The sequence below is a fragment of the Leishmania donovani genome, chromosome 22 (genome assembly GCF_000227135.1).
Source record: "Leishmania donovani BPK282A1 complete genome, chromosome 22".
NCBI lineage: Eukaryota > Euglenozoa > Kinetoplastea > Trypanosomatida > Trypanosomatidae > Leishmania > Leishmania donovani.
Window position 1 is genome coordinate 632177 of NC_018249.1, and position 20787 is coordinate 652963.

General features: G+C 60.8%; 5 protein-coding genes across 5 annotated transcripts; all 5 read left to right on the forward strand.

Annotated features, from left to right (window-relative positions):
• Window positions 1–1487: 1487 nt before the first annotated feature.
• LDBPK_221470 (hypothetical protein, conserved) lies at window positions 1488–9878 on the forward strand (the record flags this gene model as incomplete). Its single annotated transcript, XM_003860845.1, has 1 exon — window positions 1488–9878. The coding sequence occupies one exon, from the start codon at window positions 1488–1490 to the stop codon at window positions 9876–9878; it is 8391 nt and encodes a 2796-aa protein (XP_003860893.1).
• A 1721-nt stretch (window positions 9879–11599) lies between these two features.
• Window positions 11600–12616, forward strand: LDBPK_221480 (CCR4 associated factor, putative; the record flags this gene model as incomplete). The annotated part of the gene is made up of 1 exon (XM_003860846.1): window positions 11600–12616. The coding sequence occupies one exon, from the start codon at window positions 11600–11602 to the stop codon at window positions 12614–12616; it is 1017 nt and encodes a 338-aa protein (XP_003860894.1).
• Window positions 12617–13870: 1254 nt separating this feature from the next.
• On the forward strand, window positions 13871–14182 carry LDBPK_221490 (hypothetical protein, conserved; the record flags this gene model as incomplete). Its single annotated transcript, XM_003860847.1, has 1 exon — window positions 13871–14182. The coding sequence occupies one exon, from the start codon at window positions 13871–13873 to the stop codon at window positions 14180–14182; it is 312 nt and encodes a 103-aa protein (XP_003860895.1).
• A 1113-nt stretch (window positions 14183–15295) lies between these two features.
• On the forward strand, window positions 15296–16456 carry LDBPK_221500 (hypothetical protein, unknown function; the record flags this gene model as incomplete). The annotated part of the gene is made up of 1 exon (XM_003860848.1): window positions 15296–16456. The coding sequence occupies one exon, from the start codon at window positions 15296–15298 to the stop codon at window positions 16454–16456; it is 1161 nt and encodes a 386-aa protein (XP_003860896.1).
• Window positions 16457–17196: 740 nt separating this feature from the next.
• LDBPK_221510 (hypothetical protein, conserved) lies at window positions 17197–19047 on the forward strand (the record flags this gene model as incomplete). Its single annotated transcript, XM_003860849.1, has 1 exon — window positions 17197–19047. The coding sequence occupies one exon, from the start codon at window positions 17197–17199 to the stop codon at window positions 19045–19047; it is 1851 nt and encodes a 616-aa protein (XP_003860897.1).
• Between the last annotated feature and the right edge of the window lie 1740 nt (window positions 19048–20787).

Sequence of the window (20787 nt, forward strand, 5' to 3'; positions counted from 1 at the left end):
AGGCTGGGTGCGGGGTCTCATAGGGCCTTAACCTGAGGCTGGCCAACTTCCTCCTCGGGCCCATGCGGCATACGCCTCGACTGCCCTCTACTATCCGCACGACGGACGCCCGCCGCCTCCGCCCTCGAGCAGGAGCGTGGACGCGGCCCGCTTGGATCAAGGCGTGCAGCACACCGAAGTCTCCGTCTGGCGCCGATCGCACAGCACGCATGCGCAGAAGGGATGGGGAAGGGCAGGAAGAGCCCGCTGGACGCGTGGCCCGATTCAATAGCAGGATGGTTTCTCCTAGAAGAGCACGATTTAGCTGTATTCCAAGAGCGGTGGGTGAGGTGTGTTTGCGCGTGTCGGCTTGCCTTCTGGGAGAGTGAAACGCTAAAGAAGAGGCAACTTTGCTCTAACTTGACGACTAAAGATGGCGCTCGTCTGCCGGATCCCACATGCACCGCTGTCTCTCTCCGTGGCTCGTGCAACGGCTGAAGTTTTGCCTCTGTCTGCGCATGGCCGGCCGACGCGCGCCCACGGAAGCTGTGCGAGTGATGAATGCGTGCATGCGCCGCTTAAACACAAACCCCTTCAAAAAATAGAAAGTGCAGAAAGCCCGCACGCGCATATGTTTGTATGTGCGTGTGCATGCGTATGTGGGTGTGTGCTGTAAAGGCGGGTTTGGCAGCGGTGCAACCGCCTCGCATGCGCAGCAGACATGTGAGAGACACGGCCGTGGTATCGATGGGAGGGGAGTGGGGAAGGGGTGGAGGGGGCGTGAGGCGGGAAGGTGGTAGGGGCGCATACTGGCAGACCCGTGCAGACTACCGCTGATGTCTCTTTGCTTCTGCCGCTTGCCCTTCTGTGCCGCAGCTGAAGAGCGAAGCCTCGCAGAGAACTCTCACTCCCCTTTCCTTCTTTCCATACGCGACGTGAAGACACGTTGCACTCGTCGTCTTCCTCCCCCGTCGCCTCACCGTCTTCTCTTCAGCTTACAGGACCCCTTCCCCTCCATGTTCCTCTACCGTCGCCGTGGCGCCTTGCCCTTTCTCAACGTTCGGCCGTCTTTTCTTCGTCGTGCACGTGTGCGCGCGTGCGTGTCGAACAACGCGCCTGCACGCTGCCATTATCTTCTTCATGCTTGCGCGGTCTTGACTAGCGACTTGGACTTCGCCGGGGAAAGAGGGGCGGCGGTTGCTATCACACAAACAGCACCCGGGCAAAGACGCTGCGCCGCGCCGCCGCTTCTCTGTCACCTCGCTTTTATTCGCCTACAGACGCGGTGCAGCATATCTTCACCACCCGGTCCTTTCCTTTCGGTTGTGCAGCTCTTTCTCCACCACCGCACTCCGACAGTCCCGCCATCGATATCTTTCTGCCCCCCCCACCCCTCTTCTCCTCCCTCGTCTGCCATTCACACGGGCAGCGCTCTCGCAGGCGGCGAAGCGGTCGAGAAAAAGCAGGCCTTTGCGCAGAGGGACCACGGCGAGGAAACATAGGCTCTCATGCCAGTCTTTTCTGCACGAACGCAGCGCGCTGCGTCGCGAGGCGCTCACAGCATCGGAGAGACGAAAAAGTCTCTCAAATCCTTCTTCCCCGCCTCATCGAACAGGCCTGCTGCTGCACCACCGCCGAAGACGCGGATGGAGGTGACGCCGCCGACGGCGGAGTTCATTAACTACGATGTAGATACCACCTATGTAATGCCGCTCGAGGTGCGCAACCGCACAGACGAGATACTGACACTGCGCTTTGTGAAGCCGGCGCGGCACCCCGGCACCTTCCGACTCGTCAACGGTGCCTCGGTGCGTGTGGCACCTGGACTGGCACACACCGTGGAGATTGAGTTCACCACCCACGCTCCGCAGGACTACGCGGATGCGCTGGTGATCCTCAGCAGCGACGGCGGCCGCGTCGAGGTGCCGCTGACGGCGTGCCGCGTGCCGCTGATAGAGTTCCCTCCGACAGTGAACTTCGGCAAGGTGGAGCAGCAGCTGGCGTGCCCTATGCGCACGCTGACGCTGGTGAATCGTGGCCGAAAAGACGCTGCCGTCACGTTTGTGCTGGACGAGGGAGACGAGAGGGGTGGCGGTACGGCGTGCGGGGTAGTGCTGAGCAGCACCGCTGTTACGGCGCCGGCAGAGGGCCGCACGACTGTCACGCTGGAGCTGAAGCCGCTGCCGCCTGGTCGGCACACATGGCATATTCCAGTGGAAATGAACGGGCAGCGCCTGCCGACTCTCCTGGAGGTGAGCGCGGAGGTAGTGGACTGTCGGAGCCGTCTTTTCGATCCGCAGACACACGAGGATGTGGTCTCGGTGGAGTTTCCGGAGACGTTTGACGGCAACAAGGCAAGCCATCAGTTGGAGGTGGTGAACGGCGGGTCGCAGGCGATCAGCTTTGCCATACGCTCCGCGCACGACATCTCCGAAGGCGGAGCAGCGCCTTTCCGCTTTGTGCCCACCCAAGGGCGGCTACCGCCGCAGGGACGCCTTATCGTCAAGGCGCTGTTTACACCACAGCTGAAGTTGCGTCGCACCGGCTGGAACACCACCCCGAGAAGTGCGCCTGCTGAGACCGCTGAGGTTCACAAGTACGAGGCTCTCTTCACCTTGCTATTTGTGGAGACGGAGCAGACGCAGAGCTTCCGGATGGTGGGCACGTCGTGCGAGACCCTCGTCCGTCTCTCTACCTCCGTCGTTGACTTCGGTGCCTGTGTCCTGAGGAGGTCGAAAGAGTCGAATCTGACGCTCACGAATGGTGTGGCCCACCTTCCCATGCGCTACGCACTGCAATGCCCGCCGCACTTCTCCGTCACACCGGCGCGCGGCGTAGTGGCCGCTGGCGGAAGTGCCACGTTGCGCTTGGAGTTCCGCCCGCGCCGCCTCGAACCTTACGTGGAGACGCTCACGCTGACCGCCAACGATACGGTGACGTGCGCAGTGGAACTGCGGGGCACGCCGCTGTACCGCGAAGGCGCCGAGGCGCCGGTGGCTGCTCCCCCTTCAGCACCGGAAGACGAGGTCGCGGTACCAGCGGCGGTGGATCTCGGTATGATCCCGGCAGAGGGGCTGGCACCACCCTCACTCCCCAGGCAGGTGCCCGCGGCGGTGCTGATGGCGGAAGATACAGCGGTGCAGAGCTACCGCAGTGGCCACGTTGCACCACCTGTGTTCGATGTGCATTCTTTGGCAAAGCGGCGCTTCTATGCCGCCCCGACAACACCGCAGGAGCGTCGTGACTGCAAGCGCGAGTTGACACCGATGGAGGTGCTCAACGTTGTGCTGCCGTCTAAGTTGCTGAACTTCGGACGCGTCACTATCCATGCTGATGCAGCGTTGTCACTCTTCGTGTACAACGGTACCAAGGCAAGCATCCAGGTGGGCGTGCCCACCGAGGCGGAAGGGCCTGTGACAGTGGAGCCTGCCAGCCAGGTTGTGCCGGCCCAGCGCATGGCGCAATTCGACGTGCATATCTGCTCTGGCACGGTTCAGGTCTTCCAGCAGGTAATGCGCGTCACTGTGAACCAGCAGCATTACATGCGCTTCACGGTGCAGGCGGATGTGGTGCCAGTAGAGGTGACCCTCTCGCAGACGCAGGTGCTGCTGTCGCTGACGGGGCAGGCCGAGGAGCCTGTGTGCACGGCGCAGGTGGCACTCACGAACAAGGGCAACTGCGCCGTGGCGTATCGCTGGCATCTCCCGGCGCCGTCATGCGAGTTCGAGGTGGAGCCGCAGGTTGGACTACTAAACGCCAGCGAGCAACGCGGCGCTACGTTCTATTTCCGCCCTGCCGCCGGCACATCGCAGGCCTCTTGCGAGGCTCGTCTGGAGGTGGTGGGGGCGACGGAGGACAAGGTGCTGCTGCTGACTGGCAGCGTGGCGCCGGCGAGGTGTGCGTGGGGCGCATCTTCGCTTCTCAAGACGCCTCCGCTAGCCCCGGCCTCAAAGGAGGCGGCTGCTGTGTCCAGCACACTGGCCTTGGGGCGCATCGCAGCCGGCGTCCCCGCCTTAGCGACGCTCCCTCTTACCAACAAAGGCAGGACGAACGCGTACTTCTCCATTGGCGCGTTGCCCGCATGGCTGACGGTGTCGCCGTCACAGGGGCGCGTCTGCGTTGGTGAGACGGAGGAGCTCACGGTGCGTGTGCGGCATGCGGTGGCAGGTGCAGCGGCGCATATGGTAGAGTGCCATGTTTCTGGCATGCGGCGTCCACTGGTGGCACGTGTGGAGGCGACCGTTGTGGCGCCACCGCTGTCTGTGGAGCTGGATGGCAAGGAGCAGGCTGAGGCGCACCTAGACTTCGGGCACGTCTACGTCGGCTGCCCGCAGTCGCGCTCGGTGACGCTGCGCAATGGCGGCGACGTGGCTGCCGCTGTGCGTGTCAACTTAGAGTCGTGCACCTATTACTCGCTGGACTCGCCTGTGCTGGAGGACGAAGGGCAGCAAGACGTAGTGGACAGCGTAATGTCACTTGCGACGCTGGATGACACAAAGCGCTCGCGTCTTATGTCGCGCGTGCGGTCTCTGCACTCTTTTACTGTGGCCGACCGCAAAACGTCGATCGGCGTCGCCACCGCAACTGTCGTGGTGCCGTCGTTGTCGGAGTACACACTTCGTCTTTCATTCGACCCTCTGCGTGCTGCTGCGGCGCAGCGCTGCCCTGTTCGCTGGCATCAACTTGGCGCAGATGATGTGCATCCGCTGCCGCCGTTTACTGTGGAGGCCACCGCGTTGGTGCCGCCGGTTGTGCTGAGCGCGAGGACGGTGTCATTTCCCGGCGTGGTGGTTGGCCAGCGCCCGCCGCCGCGAGTGGTCTTCGTCCGACACGGGGATCTGAGGATGCCGCCGCCGTTGACGAGACCGAGACCGGTCGCGTGGCGGCTGGAGACGGAGGAAGGAACGCCAAGCTTCCTGTTGGAGCCCCATCGCGGCGTCCTGGGCGTGGGGGAGGAGCAGGCTGTCACCATCACGTATCTGCCCACGAGCGCTGGGCGGCTGCAGGTGTGCGCGCTACTAAAGACGGAGGAGGCGGAGAGCCCTACAGGGGCGCCGTGCGCGTGTTGCACTATCAGCGCCTCAGCCACCAACCCACGCGTGCGCAGCGACCGCACCTCTCTGGTGTTCCCAGTTTTGCCGCTCGGTGTCGCGGTGGAGACGACGGTGCTGCTCCACAACGAGGGCTACGACGCCGTGCGCGTTGAGTATCCCGGTTCCTGCGACCCGCCGCTGCGGGTGTCGTTCCTCGACGGCGACTCCATGGGTGCCGCGCTGCGGTCCACCCTCCCTGTCACTTTTACCTTCTGCAGTCCCACGCCGATTTCGGTGCGCTCTGCCATCCGCCTGCACACGGACGCCGGGGGCTACATCGACATCTCCATCAGCGGCGGCGCCGTGAACTCAGTCATCACCACTGAGGCTTTTCTGTCATACATGTTTCGCACTACACCCACCACCACCACGGCAGCTGCCGCCGGCGAGGGCAACGACAGCTCGCACGTGCTACAGCGTTGGGCCAGAGACCACGAATCCGTCGTGGGTGCGGAGCTACCGCTAGTGTGCACCTTCCCGGCTGCCTTGGATGGCGCGCGTGATGGCCAGCACGACCTGGTAAACATGATCGAGGAGAGCGTTCAATGGGAGGCGGAGCGAGCGTGGCTGACGGCGTGGTGGAACGCTTTTGTGTGCCGCACTCCTGTGCAGGATGTGGTGGAGGCGCTTCAGGCGACTCGCGGCGGGATTGTTGGCGACATGATACATCAGTTCACCGGCAAGCGGCCTCGACGTAACGAGGCTCTGGAGTCTTCCTTGACCACCTCTAAGCGTGCAAACGAAGAGAACGGCGCTGGATCCGCCGTGACGGCGACGGCCCATGACCGCAAGGGGACGTCCCGCCGCGGGACGCGGCGGCAGCCGCCGTCGGAGGCGGCCGGCACTCCCACACCTCCCGCTTCTTCGAACACAACGCCAAAGGAGCTGCGCACCCTTCACACACTCATCCAGTACGTGTGCTCCTGCGGTGGGTGCCTGACCAATGTGGAGCTGCCGTTCCTGCTTCCCTTCGACGCGTTTGTCGAGCATGCGGCCGCGCACACCCCATCCGCGCTGGAGCAACTCTCTGACATCGTTGAAAGTGAGGATCTGGAGTCGGCGTTCCAGCGGCGCGCGACTGCGTCGTGGGTGGCCGTGCTGCGCGAGTGTCTAAGGCTCTTCTACGTGCCGCAGGTGCGTGTAACAGCGGCTACTCCGGTGCCGCCGGCTCTGCGCGGGTGGCCGTCCTCGTCGTTGTCGCAACGTTCGCTGAGCCGAAGTAGCATCTACAGCGAGGAGGAGTCGCTGCTCCTGCGTTGGGTGGCCGCCTGTGTCGAGGTCTTCGCGACCGGCGACAACAAGGACCTTCACGAGAGTCTATCCGCTATCTCGCCGCGGAGTTTCGAAGATCTACGCGATGCGCAGGCGCTCATCGTTGTTGTGCTGACGTACGTGCCATTCTTGGCGTACCAGGTGCGCGAGGCTATCGCCTCGGCCACACAACAGAGCCGCGAGGGTAATGCCACGGTTCTCTTGAACCTTCTGCAAACCTTGGGGGTTGCAGGACTTCCTCTTGCGGATGCCTTCGTATCTGCGTCGGCAACGCAGATGGTGCTCCTCCTTACGCACCTCTTCGTGTATCTGCCAAAGTTCATCAACGCCGTTCCCGCGCACTTTCACGGCAGAGCCCTCACCACGCTGACAGAGACAGTCACCGTCGAAAACACGTCCCCTGAGCCGCGCGAATACTGCGTTCTCCTACCAGATGCCCCGCTCTTCCGTGCGAACACCGACAAGCTGACTGTGGCGCCGCGAAGCTCGACACAGGTGACGCTGTCGATCCTTCCGCGCACGCGGCGACCAGTGAGTGGACATTGTGTGCTGGTCGACTGCTCCTCGCAGGTGCCGCCGGCGGAGCGGGTACCGTTCGTGTTTCAGCTCAAGGCCACGCCAACGATGGAGCCGCTGCAGACGCTGTACGTGGAGACACCGCAGTATGAGTGCCTTCAGTCAGAGCTGCATATCATCAACCCCTTCTCCGAGGATTGCGTGGTGAGTCTTCGAGTGGCGCAGATGCGTCTTCCGGATGCGGCGAAGACGACGGACGCCGCATCGACACCCGAAGCTGCCGAGCCGTGGCTGAGTGGTGACGACGCGTCCTTCTGGCGTCACAAGCACGATGCTCCCTTCACAGTTTCCACAGAGGTCCTCTCGCTGCGCCGCGGCGAGCCGACACGGCTGCCCTTCTCGTTCGCGCCCCTCTCACGCGGTGTGTACCGTCTGGTGCTGACCTTCTGGGAAGAGCGGGAGGGCGAGTTCACGTGGGCTGTGGAGGCGACGAGCGGATGGCCCAAGCCGGTCGACACTAACCTGGAACTGCGTGTGGAGCTTGGGGAGAGCTGCACGTCTACACTCAACGTCAAGAGCAGCAACGCATCGCTCGAGCGCTGTGTAAAGTTCTACGAGGATCGCGCGCACAGCACCCAGTACACCGACGTCAGTCGTCTACTTAGCGGGGCTCGCTACGCTGTGCACTTTGTGAATGAGCGCATGGAGGGCCCCAACCCCTTTTTCCTGCCCAGTCAGAGCACGTGTCTCGCATCCACCGCTCCAGCAACGACGTGGCCGATAACCTTCACGTTCAAGCCGCAGTGCGTCGGGGTGTACCGCACGTATGCATTGCTGATATCGGAGGCCGATGTGCGACTCCTGCTGATCGTCGGTGAGTGCGTGCCGAAAGGAGACCGCAGAGAGCTGCAGTTTTTGTGTCCGGCGCGCCAGACCATCGTGCAACAAATCACGCTGTGCAACTACAGCACCACAGAGGACTGGCTGTTCACCGCCACGTTCGAGGGCTCCGCACAGTTCAGCGGGCCGCACGACGTGCGCGTGCCGAGTGGACGGTCAAAGGAGTACGCGATCAAGTATGCCCCGTCGTGGATCAGCGGAGAGGAGACGGCGACGCTCGTGCTGCTGAACGGCTCCACTGGGCAGAAGCACACCTATGCCCTCGTGGGCACCGCAGAGGCGCCCCTGTCCGAGGGCATCCTGACGCTGGACTGCCGAGCGCGCGATCACGAGACACTGGAGATGATGGTGCCGAACATTTGCAGTCAGGACACGACGTACTTTGTGAAGACGGACTTGGCGTGCTGCGAGGGCGAGTCGCCGTCGCTTGTCATCCCACGAGCGTCGAGCCGCCGCTTTGCCATGAAGGTGTCCCCCACCGTCGGCGGCGACTACTCCGGCCGCGTCACCTTCACGGGCTCGAATGGGCGATATGTATGGTACGCGGTGCAGCTGCACGTGGCCCCGCCGGAGAAGGAGGGCCTCGTCGAGCTCCGCACAAACGTTCGGACGGCGATGGTGGCGGACGTCTCAGTGACGAACCCACTCGATTCTGCACTGATGTTCAAGGTCCACCGATACGGCGCAGGGCTGTACGGCGCGAACACCTTCCAGCTGGCACCCAAAGCTGCTGCCACCTACAGCCTTCTCTTTGTGCCGACCCAAGCCGGCGAGTCGACGGGGCGACTTTCCCTGGTGAGCGAGGCTGCCGGTGAGTTTTGGTATGAGCTGCACATGACAGTGACGGAGGCGGAGCCGGAGCCCCTGCCCTTCCCGCCAACCCCCATTGGCCAGTCGCAGGTGATGCAGGTGCGCCTGCCCAACCGAGGTGACGCGAGCTCGGTCCTGACGGTGGAGTCGACGGACGCGGCGTGCTTTGGGGTGCGCCAGCCGCGGGTCGTGCTGCCGGCACACTCGGAAAGTGTTGTCGAGCTCGTCTTTACGCCACGCTGCGTTGGTGTCGAGCAGACGGCCGTGGTGACACTGCGCAACCCCGAACTGGGATGCTGGCGCTACAGATGTGTCGGTACGGGCACGGCTCCCTTGACAGAAGAGACGCTGACGTGCACTTGCGACGTCGGGACGACGAGCACACTGTTGCTGCCCTTCACGAATGTCCTGAAGCGAGACACCGCGATAGAGGTGCGGCTGAGCGGAGACACGACGGCCTTCGCCCTGCACACGGTGCCGACCGGGGTGGTGGCGACCGGTGCCTCCGTGTCCCTTGTCGTGACGTTCAGACCCTCTCTGGTGAAGCGCCATGCCGCTGTTGTTGAGGTTCGTCCGGCGGTGCGGCGCAGCGACAAGACCTATGACGTCACGTGGACCTACCCAATCGAGGGTTGCTGCGTGTACCGACAGACGCAACCATCTCTGCGTTTGCGCTGCGCTTCTCGCACGCAGTATAACGACACCATGTACGTGCACGCACCTGGGCTGCCGCCGGGTCTCGCCTCCGCCTTCTCCGTGGTCTTCGAGGTGGACCCTCAGAAGTCCTACGCGGCTGCCGCGGCGGCGAGTGTGTCATGTAGCGTGACCATGCCGAGCCCGTACCCCGACGGGTTCGAGCTGAACCTCAAGTTTGCCCCGCTGCGGCCGCTCGTCGGGTCAGGGTGGGTGGTGCTGCGCAGTGCGGAGGGCGGCATGTGGCAGTACCGAGTGCAGCTGGAGTCCACCCCGGCGCCCGTCGACGACACTATCGTGCTGTACGGCGAGTACAAGGAGAGCACCTCAGTCTCTTTTGACCTGTACAACGTGTTTCCCTACCGCTCCACCTTCTTCGCGTACTTCACGGCTGACAGCTCCAAGGACTTTACTGTGTCACCCGCACACGGGGTGCTGCTTCCGTTTGTGCCTGGACAGCGAGGGGCCGCCACGGCCACCAACGTGCAGATCTCTGTGCACCCCTCTTCCCGCATCCCTCAAATCGAGGGCACACTCGTGGTGGACACGGACGATATGCAGTGGACCTTCCGCGTGCTGGGCAAGTTCGGCCACCAATCCCGGCCACCCAACTAAGGATTTAGTCATGTGCTGGCTGTGACTGGAGGAGAGGTCTTGTGGCGCGCCTTTGCTTCTGTGACATGTATCTGTGTTTTGTCTACCGCGTTTGTGCATGTGCTCACACGCATGATGTATAGTTTGCATCTCACTGTTGCTCCTTCTGTTTGTATGTTTAGGGCACCTCCCCGCCACCCCTCACACCCCTGGAAGTGCTCGCATGCCGATGTTTTTGCTCGCTCCCACTCTGCCTTTCTGCGCGTATACAGGAGACCCCCTAGATTAACCTATTGCCTTCGCACTCCACCCCCTCCCGTTCTTGGTGGCTGGCGTGCTCCCGCATCGTGCGTGCGCATCGGTGGCTGTGCTGCAAGAAAAGCGCCGCGTTGCCAAGCAGCTCTTTCTACAGCGCCTGCAATCCATCCCGATGCATACGGACGCGTGGGTGTGAACGCTCTCTGAACCATCGTTCGCGGACGACAGGGGAGAGGGATAGGGCCAGCCTCGCGCGCTATTTTTTCATCTTGCTCTTTTTCTCTGTTGTGTGCTACAGCACATGCAGGTGCGCGTCGCATACCGAGCGCTGCTCACGCGCGTGCTTGTGGCTGTCCAGTACCCCCGCTGGCTTTACCGCTGCCCCCTTCACCCTACTTGTCTTCGCTTTCTCGCCTCATCCTTTTCTCTTCCCATCAAATTGGTTGACCCCACTCCCCACCTCCACTCCATTCCATCAACGTCGCGCCTTTTACTCTCTTTTCTCCTTCCCTTCTCTCACCCCCCCATGCGCTGCAGTAGTTGAAGGTGCCTGTTCTTTTGAATGCTTTCGACAAGGCTGCCAGCGGGCGGGGTGATTGCAAGGCGGTCTGGTGATGAGGAGTGAGTCAACGTACTCTCTGCACCACCCCAGTTACATGCGCCACACACCGTCTATCTTCCCTTTACCCCGTTACGTCTTCCTCAGATCTCGAGGAATCGAGTCGATGTAAGCCGTTGCTTACACACCGCCCCACTGCTTATCCATCGCTGCAGGGATTTCTAGGGTGACGGAAAAGGTAGGGAGGGGAGGGGGGAGGTTGATGCGTAAGTCTGCCTATTCGTGCGTAGTGTTACCCGATGAGGACTTGAAAGCAACAAAATTCTCATGGATGGCTTTGCCAGCGCAAGGAGGAATCGAGAGCGCGAGTGTAGGGATATCAGATCGGTATACTCACCCACAGAAATAGGAAACTTCTCCGCTAGGCCAAGCTGGGAACATGTGTTGGAATGCGTCATGCTCATCGTTTTTGACATCATTCTTTGTCTCTCCTTGTCTTTATGCCTTTTGTGTGTGTGCCTTCTTTGTTGCCGATGCTCTCCTCGTGCTCCCTGCTTACTCTCCATTCCCGTGGCATGGCCTCCACACGGCACACGCCTGTGCAGAGACTTGCACACGACGCGAGTTTTGTTCTTCTCTTTTTGCCAGCTGCTCTTTTGCACTTCCGCTGGTGTCTCGAGATCATCGCCTCGCCCTGCTCATCCATCCCTTCCCGTTCCTTCTCTCTCTTCCGCCCACCAAGCTCGATCTTGCGCCCCGCTGCCCTGCATCAAACTTAAGGCCCTTTTTGATCTCGCTGGCGTATTGGGTATTCGCGCCGCCTCGTGTCTGTGCTTCGAGGGGGTCTGCATTAGCGACGACGACTGCAGCTGACGAAGGAGCCCAGCAAAGGGAGCAGCGGCGCAGAGAAACGCAAGCGAGAGTGATGACGTCCAAGCACACCCCTCAGCCGTACACAATGACAGCGAACACGCCGGCATGGAACCCGGAGACACGGCTTCCGTCCCTTAGCAAGTCCGCAATGATCCGCGACGTTTGGGCTGACAATCTCGAGGAGGAGTTCGCCACGATCCGGTCTCTCATCAAGGACTACCCGTTCGTGTCGCTAGACACGGAATTCCCTGGAGTGGTGGCCAAGCCGGTGGGCAGCTTCAAGACGACGCACGAGTTCTACTACCAAACGCTGCGGTGCAACGTGAACCTCCTCAAGATCATTCAGCTCGGCATCACCCTTCTGAACGACAAGGGCGAGGTCCCGGAGCACTGCTCCACCTGGCAGTTCAACTTCCGCTTCAGCATCAAGGAAGACGTTTACGCGCAAGACAGCATTGAGCTTCTCCGGCATGGCGGCATCAACTTCGACTACTTCAACGACTTCGGGATCGAGGTGACGCACTTTGCGGAACTGCTCATCTCCAGCGGGCTGGTGCTCAACTCCAACGTGCGCTGGCTTGCCTTCCACGCTGGCTACGACTTCGGGTACCTCATCAAGGTGGTGTGCAACAAGGATCTTCCGGAGAAGGAGGAGGAGTTCCTGCAAACCCTTCATGCTCTCTTCCCGAGCATGTTTGACCTCAAGTATCTTTTGCGCTTCACGGATGTGTCCCACTCCTTTGGACTGGACTACTTAGCGGAGAGCCTGAAGCTGCGCCGCTTCGGCACGGCGCATCAGGCCGGCAGCGATTCGCTCCTCACGGGCCACTGCTACTTCAAGTTGCTGCGTGATAGCTTTGGCAACACCGCACCGGTGGCCAACAACGGCGTTCTCTACGGTCTTAGCGAGGATGCAGCTTCGTCCGTCACTCCTAGCAGCGCGCAGGCGGTGACGCAGGTGAATAGCAACTCGCACAACTTCTCAAGCCCCATTGCGTACGGCAATGGCGGCGCAAGCAGCGGTACCTTCCCTGCGGCCCCCCTCAACTCTAACATGCGCAGGTCGTGAGCAGTTGCGAGGGGGCTCCGCAGCGTTTTTCTTTTCTCTAATCATGTAAAGGCTCCATCGTGTGCATCGGGCATCCTTATACCTTTGCACTTGTGTACGCGTAGGCGCATGTGTGGTGCGAGAGGGGGATGGTGTGTGCGTGTGGCTGAGTGGGGGCTACGCTCGTGGCGTACAAGCCTGCAAGGTATGTGTGCGTGTGTATGTGTGCCGCTCTGCGCGCGCCTTCTCCTCTTTCTCCTTTCTGCTGCTTTGCTCCTTTTTCCTTTGGCCACTCGTGCAGAACTCGGCGGCGGCGCTCTGGCTTCACCTGTGGCCCTTCTCTCCCTCTGCACCGGGCCGGGAGGGACCGGGGAGAGGGAGAGGAGGGGGAAGAGCGCGCGTGCGCGTGCGAGGCGACGCGTTCGTGTTCGTTTTCTTTTTTTATTTTCTGTACTTTCTCAGGAGGATGGCCGTTGTATGAAGTGCGCTCGCTTCGCCGCTTTTTTCTTTTGCTTTTCCGTCTTGCTGTTTGTCTGTCTGTCTCTCTCTGTATGTGTGTCGCAGGGCAGTGGGGAGAGGGGCGGGCGTGCACGACTGTCGCTCGTGGTGCGCTCTGTTTGTTGTCTGTTTGAATCTCTTGCATGAAGTCCACCTTCTTCCGTTTTGTGGTCTTCATCACCTCGTGCATCTGCCTCTGCCTGAGGGGTGGGCCTGTGTGTGTGTGTGTGTGCGTGTGGGCGTTTTCTCCTTGTCACGGTGCCCTTTTTCATGTGCGTGCGTTTTTTTTCCCTTTTGTCAGTGCTCTAAGACAGAGAAGAAATATGTGATGCACAGCTAGGCTCATGGATGGCGATCACCTCACGTGAAGTGCGGCGGAAAGACCGCTGCCGTGGTGAAGCGCGCCATCCAAAGTCCGTCACCGTGCGGCCCCGACCCCGCCCTCCGAGGTGGCCGCGGAAGACTCGGAAAAGGGTTGCGCAATGTTGATCAGAAATGAGGGAAACACGCGAGACGCTGTTCTCCCGACGCTACTGCCCTTTGCTCCGTGTCCACATGCTCCTGCACATTCATGTTCCTTTCTTCATCTCCCCACCCATTGCCCGCTTCCCCTCCCCCCCCCCAACCACCACCACATACAAACGCGTCTGCGCATGACATACTCCGCATGTCAGAGCAGTTCTTTCGCCCGGTTAGCGATAGCTATCCGCTCCTCATTACATCGACAAGCACAAGGCGTGCAGATAATAAAGAAAAAGACGACTGAAAGTCATTATCATGTCCTCTGAGCGTGAACCCGTTCTGGAGGTGGCGGAGACGAGCGACTTCTGGTCCAACCCGGTCGATCACTTCCGCCCCAACCTGAAGTTTCTCTCCGTGTACGTGGAGCACCAGTGCGTGGTGGATAAGTGGCTGCACATCAAGGAGAAGTGGCTGAAGCCGTGGTACCTGCCGTGGTGGACGCCCATGTACCAGGTCATGACCTGGTATTCCCAGCGCAACCGCAACCTCATGCTGGTGGAGAACAACCTCAACTACCGTCCGTACCGCTACCGTCGCAACGATGAGGACCGCAAAAACCCGTACTAGTGCACTCTCTATGCGTGACTCTGCACGCGGGGAGGAGAGGAGGTGGAGGGGTAGCAGAGAGAGAAGGTGCAGTTGCTCCACTTAAGGCGCACCTGAAGACTCGTTTCCTCTGTTTGACACGCTCTCTTGTACCACCCCCTCCGTCAGACCTTTGTAGGAAGAAGAGTGTGGCTGTGCGTATGCGTCCTCTCCCAATATCCCTTCGTATCTAACGAGCTAAAATCCACAGGCAAACGAGGGGATGCGTATTGGACGTGTGTGCGTGAGCGAGCATGCGCGAATGAATGGGCTGTTGCGCGTGCTCGCGTGTGGTGCACATGTCTCTGCACAGGCGCATGGCAATGCGCTGTATCTGTTTTGCTTTCATCTCTAACTCCTCTCGCATTTTGTCGGCCGATGCGCCGTCTCACTCTCTCCGTGCGTGTGTAAGTCAATGTAGGAAAAAAAAGCAGTAGTAGATTCACAAATGAAACCGCGGCCTCGATGCGGACTGCAACAGGTCGATGCTGTGGCCCCCTCAAGGGCCGACGACGACGAAGATGGGGAGGCGACGTGCGGTGGCAGCACTCGCTGTTGTAGAATGAGCTTCGTGACCCTTCCCGTCCCAGACCTCTCCCTCCTCGCGCTTTTGCCCTGTACGGCGTGTACGCCGATGCCGCGCGGTCTTACTCGCACGTACGTCCTGGCGAAAGAGATCGGCACTTCTGCGATGGTGGAGAGACAGCTTGATGCCGATCTCTTAATCTTGTTCTGTCTCCTTGCTACACACACACACATACATACATACATACACACTTAGGCACATGGAGGAAACGGAGAGTCAGAGGAAAGGGGTGGGTGGGTGCCATGCTGATGCACTCTTCTACGTCTGTCCTCCACCTCCTTCACCTCTTGCGTGCGTGTGTGTATGTGCGTGTGCGTGCGTGCCGTGCGCGACGCGAGGGGACGAGCTCGATTACTACGTCGCATGCCACCACTCTCTTCCCCTGTCTCTCCCTCATCCCCGCGCTCATCGTCGCGCAGGATTCTCGAACTCTTTTTCTTCTTTCGCTCGTGTGTGTGCGGTGTGCTATTTAGTGATGCTGAACCCTGTCATTACTCCACGGCGCAGCCATGATACACGACACCCTGAAAGTGTGCGTCTTCGTAGGCTTCTTGGGCTCTGGGAAGACCACTATCCTTCAGCGCCTTCTCCCCACCCTCCCACGTGAGGAGAAGGTGCGTATCATTGTGAACGACATCAGTTGTGATAACATCGACGCTCACGCTTTTCAGCCATCCGGCGCAACGAACTCCACATCTGCTCGTGGCAATGATGTAGTGGCGCTCTCCGGTGGGTGCGTGTGCTGCAATCTGCTCTCCGACCTCGTTGCGGAGCTACAGTCTGCACACGCGCAGGGATGCGGGTATTCGCTTGTAGAGTGCACAGGCGTTGCGGATCCCGTCCCCATCGCAGCCACCCTGCATGCGCTCCCCGAGCTTCGTGTGTGCGTAGAGGTCGACGCGGTGGTGATGGTCATCGCCGCGTCCTCCTTGCTCTCGGTTACGACAGGTGAACAAGTCGCGCTCGACTCGCTGGACGTGCTGCGCGGCGACCCCATTCAAGGCGCCAACGTGGTCCTCATCAATAATTGGGAGTACACGGATCGTATCGACGCGACGATGATGCGACTCTGGGTGCGGCGCATCAAGGAGTTCGCCAGCGAGTCGAACCCGCACGTACGTGTGTACTGTACGAATGAAGGGTATTTCGCCTTCGACTCGCTCGTCTACCGCCAAGGTCTTTTCACCGCTGACAATGTCGCTTCCTTCTTCCTGGGCGCGTACGCCGCCGCAGGAAAAGTGATCGGCGCTTTTGGTGGCAACGCCGCTGCTGAGGAGGAGGCGGGCGAGATGAAGAAGCTGGGTTTGCGACTTTTCACACTCGAGCTGAAAGGGAAGGTCTTCTCGACACAGCTGCTGCGCCGGGCTCTCTTCAGTCCCGCAGCACGGCAACTACTCAAGAATGTGTGGCGCAGCAAGGGCTACTTTAGCGCTCTGGACGACGAGGGCAGCGGTGGCTCGTACTCTGCCAAAGAGGTTCAGTTCCGCTGGCAGACGGTGAAGCGCAAGGTGGACTATGGCGAGGTATTGCCACCGTACGTGCCGCTGGTCGGCCGAGAATCAGGTGAGCCTCTTTGCTGCCGAATTGTCTTTATCGGCGATTTCGACGCCGGGGCTAAAGCCCAGCAGGCAGTCACATTTTTTTCCGCGGTGGCGTCACGCAGCGTCTGACCCCTCTCTATCTCCATTCTCCTTTGGCTTGCTGTCGCTTGGCTGCGCTCTGCTGCTGTGCGCACCAACTCGCTCTCCGCCTTGCCCTCTTTCCACCATCTGCCATGTCCACCCGCCAACCACATACGACTAACGCTGAGGCGCTTATAATCCGTTGTTGCCCCCCTCTCTTGCGCATGTGTGTTAGCAAGCATGCACACCATTATGCTGTTGTATCGTCTCGCTACCTTGGGCGTCGACACACCACAAACTCTACCCCTACATCCTTGCCCGTCGCATCACGCCGGGTTATCGGCTGCAGTTGTGAGCGCTGCGCTTCTCCTCTCGTGGAGCCTCACATGTGCGCACCGCCTTTTCCACCTTCCCTCACTTTCTCCCGGCTGCTCCGTTGCGTGTCGCAGAGAGCCACCACTCCCCCTGCCCTCACGGGCACATAGAATCGCACCTCTCAGCATAGAAGAGACGACGTATGTGCGCACGTCCGGGCAAGGCGGAAGTCCACCTGCGGAGGTAGGGGAACAAATTCTGCTTCGCCTCTCCCTCCACCTTCTCTCTCCTCCGCTACACTGATCCCTCTGTCTTCGACTCTCTCTGCTGCCACTGCGCACGACGTCTTCGAACGCAGCGCAGGCCGTTGCGTGGTGTGGCTTCACAAGCTCCATTTCAAGCCTTCGTACTTTGCCATTATCGTCTTGCGTCTCCTGTCTTCTACTCCCTCACCCGCTCTCTCTCTCTCACATATGTTGTACGGTTCCTCTTGCCACGAGGACAGCTTCCTCGATGCCATCCTCGATGAGCTCACGGTAAATCCATACAGTGACCTCCCCACGGTGCTCGCACGCGTGGAGCGTGTGCAGACGGCAGAATCAAATGTGGAGCGAATGAGGCAGCGCAAGGCAGAGCAGCAGGAGGAGCGCGCGGCCCGCCTGCGGAACGAGTGGGCGTCCGCGACGAGGCATCAGAGCCCCGCGTCAAGAGCTGACTCGCAGCAATCCCTATCACTGGAGGCCCTCACTGCGAGTTCGTCAGCGTACTTGGACAGCCTCGCTCGCGCCGCAGATCGCGAGCCCATCGCATCGCTGCGAGGTGCTCCAAGCACGTCGGGACCGCCTCCCTTATGCGCGCCGGCAAAGCTTGCTGCCGAGGCACTGTCGCCTCTCACCTCGGCCCTCTCCCTCCCCCACTTTCGCGATGAGCACGCGTCGAGTGCGCTGCGCAGCGCGTACGTTCACCTGCTTCCGTACATACTTGCTGTGGTGGCTCCTCCGGCTACACGCTCTACCTCACTGGCCCTTGCCACCTCTTCCACCACCGTAGCAGTCGCAGCAGGCGGTGGGTCTGCGCCAGTGCTGCCATGGTATGCGGTGCACACCGGCGACAGCGCCGTCCGTGAACTGCTCTCCCCGTACATGAGCTCTGTCGTGGGACCTCTGGAAAAAGAGCTGCGCTTCCACTTTAGCGCGGGGTGTGACACGGCAGCCGTTCACGAACCGCAGCACTTCTTCTCTTTTCTGATCGAGTGCTTCCAGCGGCAGCAGCGCATCGTGTCGGAGCAGTGGGCGACGTCAAGGTTGCAAGACAGCGAGAGCGACGCTGCCCTCCGTCTTCTAGAGTCGGTGAGCCAGGTAGTCCTCAGTGCCACGGCCGTGGTTGTGTTCCAGGAGTGTTACGGCTGGCGGCCTGATTCGGCGCTGTCGCGCCACAAGGACTACGTTGCGGTCACCGTGAACGCCGTACTGGACTTTGTAGCGTCTGCAGAGGGGCGCTTGTGCAGAGACTCGGTGCAGCTGCTCGTGGAACACCTACTGGCGGAGGAAGTGCTCCAGCTATACGCCCAATGTGGAGCGGACATGGCGGTGACCGCACTGCGCGATGGCGCGGCGCGGCTGTGGAGGCGGTCGTTCCTGATGGAGGGGGCGGGCCGCGCATCGTTCCCGCTTTACACGTGCAGTTTGCACTTGGTGCGCTCGCTCGAGGCGTTTCAGCGGCGTCTTCTCAACTCGCTACTTCTCCTGCGCGGCTCGTGGGCGGAACTGGTGTGGCGCAGATGTGTGGAGCCGGCGCTTTTGGCCTTCCTGGGGATTGTGGAGAATCAAGCACTGCCGGCTGTGGCGGACACGGCCGCAGCTTCCTGGGAGTCTGTCCTATTCCTCCAGTGGTGTGTGGCGAGTGTGCAGGTTGTGGCAGCCGCAGCAGAGGACTGGCTTGGGATGCTGCGGGAAAGCTGCGCCGCCACGGCCAGCACCGCCTCCTCACCTTCCTCTCTCAGTAAGTCAGAGACACTGGATGCGCTGATGCTGTTTCGCGATCAACTTGCTCGCCGCTCGGCCGAGCACGCACGGCTCCTAACACTTCAACTCTGCACACCCCAGCCCGGGGATGCAGCGCAGGCTGCGCGGCTGCTGCACGGTGCCGAGGAGTTCTTCAAGCTCATGGGAGAACTGCCCGATAGCACGTCGGCCCCCTACATTGTGCAGGATTTGGTGCAGGGTGTCCTGCAGAAGAACCTCTCGCCGGAGCACAAGACTGAGTTGCTGTCGTACACAAGGGGATGTGGGCTGCAGCACTTTGCCCAGCTGCTTGTCGCGTGAGTCTTCTTCTGTCGCACGTGAAGACGGATGGATGCGTTGCGCGGGACGCGATGTGAGCACCCTCGTCGTCCTTATCGCCCCCCGGCTTCGTCTTTTCGTGTGCAGGCACGCACGTCTTGGTACTCCGCACTTCGCTGCGCATCGTAGCGGTGCCGCCGTCGCCCCCTCCTCCCGTACAAAACACGCAGAATCGACACAGCAGCAAAAAAAAAAGGACTTAGCGGATTGCGTGTGGCGTGCGTGTCAGCGCTGCTGTCAGTGGAGGGCTGCGACTCGACGACGCATGTACGATGTCTACCCGTGCCCGACATTGAAATCAAGCTTGGGTGCACGTAAAGATGGCGTATGAGGCGGTGAGGGCGCCGTTTGATGTGGCGGTGCCTTGCTCCGGTCCGAGGTCTCTCCGGGATGACAAGGACATAGAACAGCTGCGGTGGCGTGGGGACTTTCGCGTTCCCACCCCGCCCTTCTCCCTCCCACTGTCGTCTCTACTGCTCATCAGGGCGCACGAGTCACCGTGTTTGCGAGTGCGTGTCTTGTGGTGTTGGGCTAGCAGGTTCGGAGTCGTGTTGCCATCCTTGCTTGGCACCTCAGTCATCGCTCGACCGCTACTTTGTAGCGAAACACTCAGCTTACCGCAGCCGCCTCTCTCTCGTCTTTTTTTCGCGGTAACGCCCTGCACCTTCTCTGCATCCGCGAGCGAGGAAAGAAAAGTGGAGCGAGCCGTTCAGCGTCGTGCGCGCCTGAGCACTCACACTCCCTCTCTCTAGCGCCACCACCGTTACACCCATCTCTGCCTCTCTGCCCCTATTGCAGCAGCAGCAGCTGCTGCTACTGCTGCTACGACGCTGAGCCCCACCAGGAACACGTTCGAAGTAAATACGCACACGCGGAACTCGCTCGCGCATATCTGAAGCGATAGACGGGGGTGAGCGTATGTGCCGAGAAGGCTTGTGCGCAGCGCTCTTTCCACCGTCTCGTACTCTTCAGCAAGACGAAGGCGGTCGGCAGAGCTATCGAGAGCCATGCACCGCCGCATGAGTGCCCGCCCCGACTCCTCGAACTTGTTCCGGTATATCTGCCCCCGGCGCTGGCCGTGCTGCAGTTTCTTATTTTTTTTTTTGTGCTCGTGGCGACGCCGTTGGACGTGCTCTAGCCACGCAATCACACCGGCTTCGAAAGCTGAGCATCTATGCTCGGCTGGAAAAAAATGTGCGGGACGCACGCCGTGATGTCGGGCTTCAAGTTCGGCATCACGGCAGCCATGGGTGGCGCCGCTGCCTTCGCCGTCATCTCCATCTTTGTGGCCGTCGTTTGCGTTCATTCTGCTCGTCCTGAGCGCCTTTGGCGTCTTCAAGAAGCCGTTGGTGGCACTCGATGTCGACGGCGTGGCGTGTCTCACCATTCTCATTTCCTGGGGCCGTTTATCAGATGCGTACAATCAGGGCACGTGCGTTAAACTGCCTCACGGGAGTGCCGGCCACAGCTACGACTATGCTGCGTCGTTTGGACTCATGGTGACGGCCTGGATGTTTGAGGTGGCTGCGATTGCCGGCTTCTTCTTTCTCATGAAGACGTGGCGAAGGGGAAGGGGTGGGGAGGCGGAGTGATGGGGCTGCCACAGAGTGACGGAGGGACGTGAGGGAGAGGTATTCCTGCAGAGATGTATCTTACCTCACCCGTTCCGTGACGCCACTACGCCGCTGAATGTGGCATCCCTTGTGGGCGACTGGCGGCGAG